Source organism: Amia ocellicauda, chromosome 19 (genome assembly GCF_036373705.1).
Source record: "Amia ocellicauda isolate fAmiCal2 chromosome 19, fAmiCal2.hap1, whole genome shotgun sequence".
In the NCBI taxonomy this organism is placed as follows: domain Eukaryota; kingdom Metazoa; phylum Chordata; class Actinopteri; order Amiiformes; family Amiidae; genus Amia; species Amia ocellicauda.
In genome coordinates, this window is record NC_089868.1 from 20,383,975 (window position 1) to 20,397,079 (window position 13,105).

Consider the following 13,105-nt stretch of genomic DNA (forward strand, 5'->3'; position numbering starts at 1 on the left):
ATATATATATATATATATATATATATATATATATATATATTGTACAATACCATCTTAAATTCCATGAATAATACATTACAGTACTGTTTTTTTTACTTACTTTCACCACATTGATTTAGAAAGTATTTCTCAATTACTTAATTAGCCCTATGTTATTAGTCACTCATACCACTTAGTAGTGCAAAAATATGACAAGAACAGTCTGTTTCACAACAAGAAAGTACAAACTTATTGCATCTTCATTGCGGGTTAGTTTAATCATCTGATATTTTGTTATTTATATTATTATGAGGATGATGAAATTGTATTACAAATCACAATTCATTTAAATTGATTTGTTATTTCTGAATAATACAGTTTGCTGTTATGCAATGAGTACAATGAGAAACAACTGATTTTATGTAAACCAAAGTTTCTGTAGTTTTTACGTAGTGATTAGAATGGTTACAATAGTAAGCAGCTGGCTGAGTACGTCTGAACACCTCGATTCATTTTGTTCCCCTAGACGTGCCGTAGCAGTAGAGCGGTGACGTCACGCCCTGGTTTTTCGGTGTTGATGGATATTTTCGGGGGATTTTTATTCGGCGGTGGTTTAATAGTTTTATTTCTCATTATCCGCTTGCTGGTTGTTATTAGGCAGGGTGCAGAATGTAGGCCAGGAGCAAAGGGGGCCGTTAGCGTGCTTGTGGTGGCAGGGTCAGGTAAGATTATTACTTCCGCATTGACTGGCAACAGGAAGCGCTGCTTAAGTCAGAGATGGGACATGTGTTGTACCGCAGGTGAAACGAAATAGCCTGTTACGAATAATAATTGAAGGCATTCATTTATAGAACAGTGCACCAGTTTAAACCATTACAAAAACACAGTGGTGTAAAATATAGTTGCAAAGGCTATGATGTTGCTGCTTGAAGTTGAAGATGGATAATTGCATCATTTCGGTTGTTTCAGGGGGGCACACGACTGAGATCCTCAGGCTGATGGAGAGTCTCTCTCAGTCTTACATCCCAAGGCATTATGTTATGGCCGATACAGACCAAATGAGTGAAGATAAAATCCGCTCCCTGGAAGCTTCTATACAAGACAGCACTGCAGGGCAAAAGGTACAGTAAGAGCATGCAAACGTGATGGTTTTATTCATAGAGGCAGAAATCTACCTGCAATAACAAATCACTTCATCGTTATGAGTTAATTAAACCAGTAAGATGTCACAGGACGGAAGAGAAAATAAGATATGTATATTAAAACATGAACTTGCACTACTGATTTGTACAGTGATTGAAAAAAAAACCGTGCAAAAATGGATTACAGCACACTAGAGTTCTGGAGTTAGTGACTTCTATTGTGTTTCAAATAAAGGGATAGAAAAGAGACATAAGGATGCACTCAAACAATTAGAATAAGCTGATTATTTTACATTTTTTGTTTTTAGTAAGTGACATGAATGCCTAGTCTTTCATGATTTTAATCAATCCTCTATGGAAGTATGATTGCGTTGGCTGCACAGTTATATTTACTCCAGTAGATGGCGTACCGTCCCTTTTTTATGTCGTTTTAGTGCCTTTTTTTTAAAATCAAGAATTCCATTAAAAGGGCAGTCCCTATAACTGTAACTATACACCAATGATGTCCTGATATATATATGTTATTTATTGATCATGCATATTTAAATATAAAATATTTAAAAATACATTGGAAAAGGGAACACACAAGACACTTAACACATAATACATGTTATAAGCAACAGAAAGGGCTTACCCATTTTTTGGCATGCCTTTCCAGCACATATTGTGATCACGTACTCGCCACTGAGCAGGTCAGCGGGTTTCTGAGAATTCACTGCTCTTCAAAGTGCTGGGAAAGAATCTGATTCTGGGGAAGTTATACACAAATAATGGGTCAGAGACTTTACTCAATGAAAAATATAATGAATGAATGACTGACTAATGTTCCTTCCTTCATTCCAGTTTACCATCCACCGAATCCCCAGGAGCCGAGAAGTGCGACAGTCCTGGAGTTCCTCTTTGCTAACAACTTTATATTCCCTGATCTACTCTGTGCCTCTAGTATTTAAACTGAGGCCAGATTTGGTATGTAAAGAAATTGCATGTATTCTTTAAAATTGCGTATACATGTTTGATTAAGAGACTTTAATAATCTATTGCGCAGTCACAACCCAGGCCTTGGTTAAACATTAATAGAAATGTAGACTTATTTTCAAGGTTAATGTTATTCCTTAAAAAATATCTTGTATCCATATTGAAAATAAAAATAGGCTAGGATTGAGAAGAGGCAGAAACATAAGACATTTCCACCTGGCCTGCTTTTTCTGCAGGTTCCTTGTTACTCGCTGCTTGCTTTAAAGGAATGTGCAGCTTTAATGTTGCTATTCCCAACATAGTTTGGAAACCCCACATAACACGTTAAAAAGCAATGCAGAAGGTTCGTTGCCTTCTAATTTAGTATTGCAGAGTGTTTCTGCACAACAGGCCTTTCAGGAATGGACTGTTCTAGGGGCAGCCATGCTAGATTCTAATGAGTTTTTAATTGTATAAAGAAGTAATAGGTTGAAACGTATTGGAATGTTATGAATGCTGAGCTTTGTGCGTATTTAGAGGTGTCTAATCTGACGGAGGCACTCTGAGACAAAACGGTCAATAGAAGCATTGTTATCATCATGATTAGATATTTAAATGTCAGAATGATTTGGACAAAACTAAAAAGGTTTGCCACAGTCAGGTTCAAATTAAATGAAAACTGTGACCCACCCACCAAATGCAAATTGCAAATTTGGTTTTCATTCAGAAGCAAGCATCGTCTGACAAGTAAAAAGTGCAGGGTTTATCATTTGCAGCTGCTGGATTGATCAAAATTTGAATTTATTCCAAGCCTCAGCAAAATTACTTAAATGTTAATAAAATTGATTGAATACTGTGTCAGTATTTTCTCCAAATGTTTGGTTACAGGGTTTTCTAGCAGACAGTCTGTAATTTCCATGCATACATTCTATATCCATTATAGCAATCTGTAAATCCCTCACTTAATTAAGCTCAGTAATTGAATGTATTCATTTCTCCCCGTGTTTGTTTTATAGTATCGCACACAGTGTGTCGCAAAGCCCTTTTCACTTTTCCATAGCAACCACGTTTGCAATGGCAGGTCCATAGTCTTAATGGATAGAAATATATTTTTGGGATACATTGGCTTGGAATAATCCTCATTCTGAGAATTCATGCTGCCCTGCATTCTGCTAAAACAGAGAGGGTGTAAAGTCTTTTAAAATACTTCCTAAAGGAATTAACAGGGGTGTCTTTCTCTGGATTAATAGTATGGTCAGCAGAGAAAGGCCTTGTTCACAGGATATCACAGGACTTGACTACGTAGCTGACCAGCTGTGAGGCTCCAGTTGAAAGCTGGGGGGATGGAATCGGGTTTCTGTGTCTCTGGGGATAACAACAACCTATGGACAGGAGCCAGGAGGTGGAGCGGCAGGGAAATTGGAAAACTTAAAAGGAAGGAATAATATTAGGAGAGTTCATCCACAGATGTAAAATATCATATTAATTGCCAGGCTTTTGTCAAATAAATTCTGTATTGCTTGAATTTCTTTAACATATGTGGTTCCTTATGAAGGTAAAAAATAAAATGTAAAAAAACATTTAGAGAGACTAAAATAGGCCCTTGCATGGTTTCAGATATTCCGGAAGACTTCATTCTAGAACATTACAGCACTAGAAGAAAACTGTTTAATGCAAATTATCAGGAGTCTGTGTGTCGCATTAACCTTTCTGTGGAGAAAAATACCCAAAACCTTTGTTCTTATGTTATTTTGGGTGTGTATATATAAATAATACTATTATCACTAAATTACAATAACTGATATAAAACCTGTTTATTGACATTCTTTGTGAGTTTATCTTATGTTGGTAAATAGGATTATACACCCCTGTCTGACTAAACATTATGAGCTCTCTCTTTTGCAAGGAGATTAACAGCTTTTAAAATTTCAATAAATCCAATGCCTGTAATGACTACAAAATGCTACAGCACTCCCAGATTAAATGAGTGAACGTTTAGGTTTTTTAATTGTTTGCTACTATATTTCTTGGCATTTTGAACTGTGAAGGGGTTCAGTGTCTTAAAAGTGACATAACTCTTAGAACTAATGTGTTAAATTTAACACTTTCTGTATTTGTTAAAGGACCAAAATTGTAAATGTACCAAATGACAACACAATGTGTATTTTAATCACAATAATGTGTATTTGTAACTTAATTTGATTTTAATCGCACCATTTTGCTCTGCATTTCATTCTATGGGCCAGGGTGTATTATCTATGAATCATAAGAGCTTAACTATTTAAGTAATAAGGATTTATAGATAAATGTATGTAGGCACATTGTGGTCTGAATGCGAATTGTGCATTGTGAAAGCCGCACACAAGCACACAGCTGTGATGCATTCCTCAGTGGAATGAGTGGGGAGAAATTGCACAGCAGTGAGAAGGGAGCTCAACATTCCCAGACATGTGTTTCCCATAAATGGGCATTTCAGTGAGATCACACAGTAAAGTCTGCCTCAAAGGGCACGGGCCGTGTCAGCAAAATCAAGCCAGTCATAAGTAGTGGCTTTCACTCCGTTTATGTGATCAGCCGTTACTTAAGCAGAGAGGTACAGAAACCGGTTGTAGGGAAAAAGTAAATATTACATTTGGGAGGCCACACTGGAAGTTATTCTGCATGTACAAAAAATGTGAGTTGTTGTTTTACACTGGTATCCATTTCCCTACATACTTGGCCCTTTAACACTGCTCTTCAGAAAACACGTCAGAAACCTCGTCACAAAAGGAAACAAAAGAAAGATCGCAGAATGTTCTAGACTAGTGCTATCAAAGGAAGTAAACAGTAATTTGTCTTTACAAACCACAGGGAGAATTGGTTGTTCAATCTACACTAGTATTGAACAATAGACTATGAGAATTAAACTGGACCAGATCTTACTGTTTGATAATTGTATTTTTGAAATGGACACATACACACTCAGTAGCCAGGCATTTTAATAAAACGTCTGCTTCTGTCCTTTTGGCAGATAGATACTTATTGAATTCCAAGACTTGGGGTGCAGACACTTCCAAAGGCGGGCGTTTTGTTCTGTTAATGGAAGTGCCAGAAAGGGTAGAATTTTCCTTGTCTGGAAAAAAATGTGAATTCAGTCATATGATGTAGAGAAACAAATTACAATGGCTATAGAATGACATAATGGATTTACCAGCTTTTGGCATCACCATGTGGCTGCTAGTAAATTCTCTTCTGTTTCTCCCCTTTTCATTAGCGTTTTATTATTTTATTTTACTTTGTACTTCTGATATTAGACCATATTTTTTCTTTGACTGCTGAGGTATTTAGTAGAGATCATGCTTGGATGGATATGCTCATGTAATTGTGGAATCATTGCAATAATACACTTCTGTACTTAAGTTTTCTTTTTGCATTTTCCCTAAGCTGCAAATATATTAATTTAAGCTCAATTTGTCAAAAACATGTAAGAAGTAAGCTTATATATTATACAGCATATTACTTTAAATAACTAGGCAATATGATGATTATTACAAACACCAAAATAAATACATAACAGTGAAAGTGTCTTACCTAGGTTTTTGGCCACTTAGCAAGAGTCTCAAGCTTAGTTCTAAAGTCATAAATAATACAATAATACAATCATGAATAATAATGATCTACCTTAATAGGAAAATTGTGTCCGACATCTGTATAAACAACATAGCCACGCGATACCTGCAAAATAATACTGGATATGTCTCCAGTTGTCAATAAAAAAAAAGCAGTCACATTCACAGACTTCTACGTAAAACAGCTGTACAAACTAGCTATACATCCAAATTTCATCAAGATATTATTTTTAGATAAAAGCAGACATTGTTATACACCAATAGGGTTTAATTCACCACATAATCATTCTATTTTTTTTTTTTTTATTATTATTATTATTATTATTATTATTATTATTATTATTATTTCTTGTGACTCATTACTTATTTTCCTATGACCTAGTAAAGTCAAATCTCTAACCCTAACACTCAATCTTAATATAATAGGAATGCTATCCCAACACTAATTCTACAATTGAACTAATCACTCTGAACTTTCAAATTAATTGAAGTTCATGATTTTAAATCTCTGGGGTTCTCTTTCATTCTAGAGTTTATTTATGGTTATTATTGTAAAGATAGCAGTTAAAATTGGATTGCTTAGTTTGCTCCACCCATTAGAGGATAAATCCGCTACGACCGATCTCCCGATACGGGAAATGTATACCCTCTAATGACTTCACAGAGGGGTAACGCCACCCTAATGAGCTCACGATTCACCATCAGAAAAAAAAGTTTGGTAAATGTTTAGTGTAATCATGGGGTTGGTGTAGGTATTGTGAGTAATCTGCATATGCAGGAAATGTTCTGTCACGAGCTAATAAAGGAAAGAAAAATGTACAGCATTTGCAATAGTTGGGAAAGGAGTGGGACACAAATGTATTGTACATGCAAATCCTTTTTAATTAAACAAACAAAACAAATTAAATATTTTTCCAAAGTCATTTATCTGGGGGTTGTGGACAGCCTGTGTTGCAACACTGCCTAGTTTCCTCTGCAGGATATGAAGCAGAATGGATTGTGTTTCAGTTGTTTATGAAATCCTTTTTGTTGAAAGAACCAGACAAATTCCCAGGATTATATTAATGCTGCAGTAACTGTTTCAGTGAGACTAATTGTTGTTTCACCATGACATTGAGTTAGAATGTGCATGTCAAAACAAATTGCCCGATGAACGTCAATTACAAATCTGTACTCGTGTACTATCATGTTTTGATTTATAAGTAGTAGAAAGTGGCTTCTGACAATAAATCAATACGTGAGAGGATGCAGCTTCGTACTTTGCGATCTGTCAAAGTTTTGATTTGGTCTGGCCCTAAGCCAGTAATTCCACAATGAAACCTTGCCAAGAACTATAATCTATATTAGAAATCTGAATTGCCAGATTTAATTATTGTTTGTCATCACTTCACAGTGCCATTGATCGTCTTTATATTTATACATTTTTGTATCAGTTCTATCCGACAGAATACATACTTTTAGGGAAATATAAATATTTGGTTGTGCGCTTACTAGTTTTCTAACACAAAATTAAGAATCTGCAGTCAGAATTGTATTCATGTCTGTTGAAATGAGTACCAGATAAATCGATTTGTTTAGCTGCTGCTGTTCTTGTCGGCATGTTGAAACGGGAGTGACAGGGAGGCGATGGAGAGCGGGATGTGTATTCAGTCTTTCCTGTTGGTCGCAGGCATGGCACCGTGCTTTCCTGTCCCAGATGACGGGGAGAGCGGATCGAGCAGGCAGACAGCATGCACAGGACAAAACCGCTTTGGACACTGAGAGAGAACTATGCCAGGAATGTTACCTCCAGGCCTATGAGTAGGGTGCCAGTACACCAGAAATACTATTCTCGCAGGAGGTCAGAACATTCTGGTCTTAAAACAGAAGCTCGGGGTCCGATTTTAGAAACATGTAATTTGCAACATATGTTTCTGGAAAAAAGCACGGGTTACGTAGAAATTGTAAAATTATATTGGTATCACTACACTTGTGTGCATCGGGTTGTTGAGTTGTCAGTTATTGAAACCTGCAAGGCAAAAATCTTAGCGTAGCAGGAGACTTTGGAGCTAGGTCCTGTGATAATTAGGATACCTGTGGTCTGATGGAAAAAGCCTGATCAAGAGAAAGCAAAGAACTCAGATTGTACCAGTATTGTTTTGTTGTGGGGGAGATTTATTTATATATATAATTTTCATTCTGCTGGAGTCACCTGCTCCATATAAAATTGCCAGTGAAGCATGTACTGATGAAAATCGCTGACAGATTAGATGATAGTAACCATGCTGTGACACCCAGCTCCAAAGTGAATTAATTTCAGTTGACTGGTGATTTCATCTAATTGTTAGTTCACATTTACACAATCTTAATAACATATAGTGACAGCTTTTAATATTGTGTGCTGTATAGCAGAGGCATTGTATATTTCCTTTCAAACTTAACAGCCTAGATATAGAGTACAAGAAGAGACCTCTTCATTTTCTGTTTCGAATAACTTGATTATCCGTAGTGAACTCTCACAAACGAGTGTGAAATTTTTTTTTAGCGCTGCTTTGGTTCAGTATTTTATTACCATAGGCCATGTCTTATAGGAACAGCATACTTAGCACTAAACAATAATATTTTGCTTATTGTTGAAACTAATGTATGGTTGAATATGAACTCTATTTCACAGATCTGGTTTTAAAAGCTCATGCTTTTTTTTTCAAGACTGAGCGTGCAAGTATCTTGTAGCAGTTTTACATTTAAGGACCGTACTTGAAAGACGAGAAGTGAGTCAATACATGCTGAGAGTAAGGCATTAGCAGAAAGAGGTCTTTGTTTGTGACGACGGGTACAAGTGCTACATGAACGTGCTAAGGTTACTGCATTTGCAGACTTGCTGGTGAGGTGGAAAAAGTAATCACATGGTTAAATTTCTTGAACTTCACTGTCAGAGGTCGAGGTCTTGTTACTAATGTCACCATAATTTGCTTCTTAGCTACTTATTATTAAATTAAGGCCCGGATTAAATCAAAACTTTGACCCACCCACTAATAGCAAACTACAAACCTGTACATCACAGCGGTTACATTTATGCTTAGAGGAAAGTGGCATCTTACTGAAAATGAAGCCACAACTGAGTACAGTTCTGTAGTTTTCTATTAATGAGTGGGTTAAAGTTTTGATTTAATCTGGACCTAAGTATTTGTTGCAGTATTTATTGTCTTTGGTTGAGAGAAAATGCTTTGGCACCCAAATAATTTCTATTTCCCTACAGACTTTAGATTAGAATTTACAGCATTCATATAAACCTCAGATTTAATAAGAACTACGACTGAAGAACGGCTGTACAGATTACAATGTGTCTAGACACTACTGTACAGTGATATTATTATGATTATTATGGTTATTTAACAGATGTCTTTATGCAGGGTGACTAACATACTCATTTCCTGTTACAACACCACACAAAAAAAATCTCATTACAATGAATAAAGTTAGGGTATAAGATAAGTCAGACAAAGACAAAGTCTAAACTTTGAATGCTTTGACAAAAAAACATTGGAGATGGAACAGTAAATCCAGTTAAATACTGCTGTATTCATATTTATTGTTATAAGGGTGGAATATAATCTGCTATTCTGTGTTCCAAATTAAATTAAGCAGGATGTCCAGTGTGTTTTGTGGGATTTTCTAGAGAAGGAGAACTTCTGCACCAAAAAAGATAAAGCAAACAATGAACAGTTCAAAGTGCAGAAGAAAATCAATATGTGTGGAATACTGGATGAGAACAGAAAAATATACAATAAAGTATTAAACACTGGAAACACTAACACTGTTCATGGAATGAAAATGGGTTGATTTTCTTATCGCATTAATCTCATTGCAGATGATTCATACGTTTTGCAGATCATTTTAGGTTTTTTTGGAATTGTTGGCAAACTTTTTAAAGCTGTCATTAAAACTCACTTATTATTGCTAAAAATAGACTGTCTACTTCCTTTCCGTCACTTTTCTACACAGTCCAGGAGCAAAAGCTCAATCTTGGCAAATGTCTTATGTCAAACAATTGGAAATACAAATGTCTTCAAGGCTTTACATTATGCTTATTAAATTCCAGCCACTTTATGTAACGGAGAGACTTTTCTTTGCTCTAGCATGCATCTTTATCTGTTCTGCTTGTATGTTTGTTTTATTGTATTTTTTAAACAAAAGTAATAAGTGTCTGTAAAGTAGCTATTAAAGGTTGGTATTAATAATAAAGCTTTGAAAATGAACTTGGTATTTAATTTCAGGTGCTGTGCAATGGACCGGGGACATGTGTTCCTCTCTGTGTGTCGGCCCTGCTGCTAGGAATTCTGGGATTGAAGAAAGTGCTGATCGTCTACGTAGAAAGTATCTGCCGGGTGGAAACGCTGTCGCTGTCTGGGAGGATACTATACAACTTGGCAGACTACTTTTTTGTTCAGTGGTCAATTCTGAAAGAGAAATATCCTAAATCGATTTATATTGGCAGAATAGTGTAAATAAACAAATTGCTTATCAGCCCTGACCTCACCATTTTATTATTTCAGTGGCAAAGTCCATTATTTCATCATACTTTTCCTAAGACTTTCAGCAAAACAAAACCACTTTATTAGTAGTCTAGTCATTCTGTGCTTGAGTTACTCATTGTTTTGTTTTTTCAGTTTTATTAAGGCATAGTGATATATAATATAAACAAACCTATAAACGCACAAGCATAAATGCAAATTATATATATCACAACATAACCAAACCAAAAGTAGTTTGCCATCCTAAATGTGCGACAGTCCTGAAACTAGGCCTTTGAAATCCAGGGCTGATTTAAGTGTAATGCAACTGTGGTGAAAACAGAAATAGTGGTATCTCTGACTTAAATTAAAACAAAACAAAAATCGGGAATTATTCATACTGTTTCTAACCTTTTGTTGTTGAGCAGAACTGTTCATTTTCCAGCTCCTATCTTTAACCACAGTCTTGACTGGTACTTAATGCTTTTAGTACATGTTCTGCTTAACGTAAAGTGACATCTTTAAAACTAAATGTCAGATTTATTTTGGGAGAAGAAGGTTTTTAAGTTATGTGGTGTCCAATAAGTTACTTAGACCATAACCTTGTTGGCTCTTAAAGTTTTCAGGATGTGGATTTACTGGAGAAGCATTTCCATTGTTGATGCGTTTCCTGTCTGTGTACAGTAAGATCTCCTGGTAAAACGTGTCAGTGAAGAGGAAACGCATGACACAAGGGGGGGGATGTGTTTTGATTTACAGCGCCAGCAAGGGGAAAAAAAAAACCAATGAACTGTGCTAAAAGCATTTACTATTTTTATCTCTTACCTTTTAACCCACACTATTTCTGGAATGGTTGATGAGATGTAACCTGAGACTTATGTTAATGTGATGCAGATCCTCTCTTGGTTTTGTGTGTGGTTGTTTTCTTTCATTAACTGATGTTTTCTCTACATTGTCTTAGGTCTGATTCACATTCATCCACAACCGAGGCAGTTGTTGGCATATTTCCATTGTTTACAGAGCTTTCTCTGCTTTATAGAGAAAATTAGAAAACAAAACACATTCTCAGCTTTCTGTTCAAATGTTTGAGAAGTCATGTTTTATATTAATTATTTTTCTTCATTATTATGTGAAACATTACTTGCTAAGACTGTTGCACTTTTTCTCCTGTGTTTTTCAATTTCTGAATTTGCTTGCAGTGCTGTCAGTAATGCAGGACAGAGAAATTATACATCAAATTGCTTTCCCCATAATTGTGTGTGAAACTACATTGAAATACACTTAATTGAAAGGAAATGGGTGTTCCTGTTCCAAATGTAAGCCAAGTAGTTGTGTACAATGATACTGTGTGTTGATTTAAAAGTGGAAATATCCAAGTTCAGTTGTTGACGAAACTAGATTTGTGCATCGGACTTCCTTTAGGTTGTTGAAAGCTTTTTTGGACGATACCTTTTTTCTTTTATAATACAAGAATTGCCCTGCACTCAGAAAATGCCAAGGTCACACACAATTCAACTTGAGAAAGTATAATACTGTCATGCAGAAATTAGACGGAAACTGTTGGTGTTTCAAATCAGAGATCTGCAGCCTCCGAGCCGTGTGTGAGTGTTAGTGTTGGCAGCTTGTCGAAGTCATTAAGTCAACTTGAGTGGGCTGGAAAGTTGCAGACCTTGGTATGGCAGTGCTCCAAGGTGAAGGTAAAGTGATACTGCTCAGGCTTCTGTCCACAGTATGTATCGATCTGAAATATAGCTTTGGTAAATTAAAAGCCTTTGTTTTTAAATATGCTTGTCTTATTCTTGATCCTCAGTGAAAAAAATGCTTCATATGTATTACCTTACCCTTTTCATTATAATAATCTAAAGATTGTGAATATATTTACAATGTATGGATTTTCATTTCTGTTTTCAAATTAGGCATAAACTGAATATTATATTTTTAAAGCCTTTAGTTTTAATTTATCTATTTGTGTGGTAAACAAAGCCCTTTGTTGTCTGTCATCATTCCCTAGAGATAAGGGATTTGAAGAGCCCGATCACACAGTATGAGACCATGAAAACACCCATTCAGTTAACTGTGTCTTCATTATTATGAATTCAGTAATGGAGGACAACCTTGCCCCTGGTTATACATTGACTATATTCTGTGGTAACTGAAGATGTGACACATTTATAAGCGGAAAACAAAACAGTACAAATATTTTGCCTTAATTTTCAAAGGTCTAAATCAATTTTCCCCCCAGGAATATAGTTCAGACGAATGCCTCAATGTGAGCCTCATGTCGCAGTTTACAGGATGTTATTTCATACGTGTTCATCACAGTGGAAGAAGCAGAACGACTGCATATTTCTACTGTTTCTGCAGTGTTTCCCTATTCAGCTATTCGGTGAACGGCATGCTGGCAGATAGATATCTCAACATTGTGGACTTCCTTGTGTGCTCTTTAAACAAACTACATTTTTTTTATGTTTCAACATTTCAATCTTGATGGATGGGGTAGATTAGAGAAAGAACCTTGATGTTTCAATCAATATTTAAAAAATCTGGACAATAAAGAGGAAGCAAATGAAAATCCAATAAAATATTTGCATGTACTGAATTTAATACAGGTCAAGAGCTAAAGCTTAGTATGTTTTAAAACTCCCTTTTAAAGGCTTTATGTAAAATATATTATGTAAAAACTTTATACAAGGGTCACATAAATCAGTATTTAAACATTGTTATAGAAACAAGTTTTATAAAATAAAAAAAAGCACTGCTTCTTTTGTGCTCTTTAGATGAGTCTGAGTCATTGGGATGATGTCTTTTGACAAGGTTTTAGTCTCCTTGTTTTGTTAGTCATGTTGTTGACTAAATATATTTCCGTCGTACAGGTGTGCACTTTACAAAGAAATCAAATCAATGAAAAAGAATGGGTACATTGTTAAAT

General features: G+C 35.6%; 1 protein-coding gene across 2 annotated transcripts; it reads left to right on the forward strand.

Moving 5' to 3' along the window:
- Nucleotides 1-515: 515 nt before the first annotated feature.
- Nucleotides 516-11,959, forward strand: alg14 (ALG14 UDP-N-acetylglucosaminyltransferase subunit). 2 transcript variants are annotated; one of them, XM_066691930.1, is made up of 4 exons: nt 516-701; nt 949-1,100; nt 1,965-2,087; nt 9,940-11,959. In XM_066691930.1, exons 1-4 carry the CDS (start codon nt 557-559, stop codon nt 10,168-10,170), a joined length of 651 nt encoding a protein of 216 aa, XP_066548027.1. In that variant the 5' UTR covers nt 516-556; the 3' UTR covers nt 10,171-11,959. The 2 variants fall into 2 exon arrangements, with proteins under 2 accessions (XP_066548027.1, XP_066548028.1); XM_066691931.1 differs by lacking the exon at nt 516-701 and adding an exon at nt 709-779.
- Nucleotides 11,960-13,105: the final 1,146 nt, after the last annotated feature.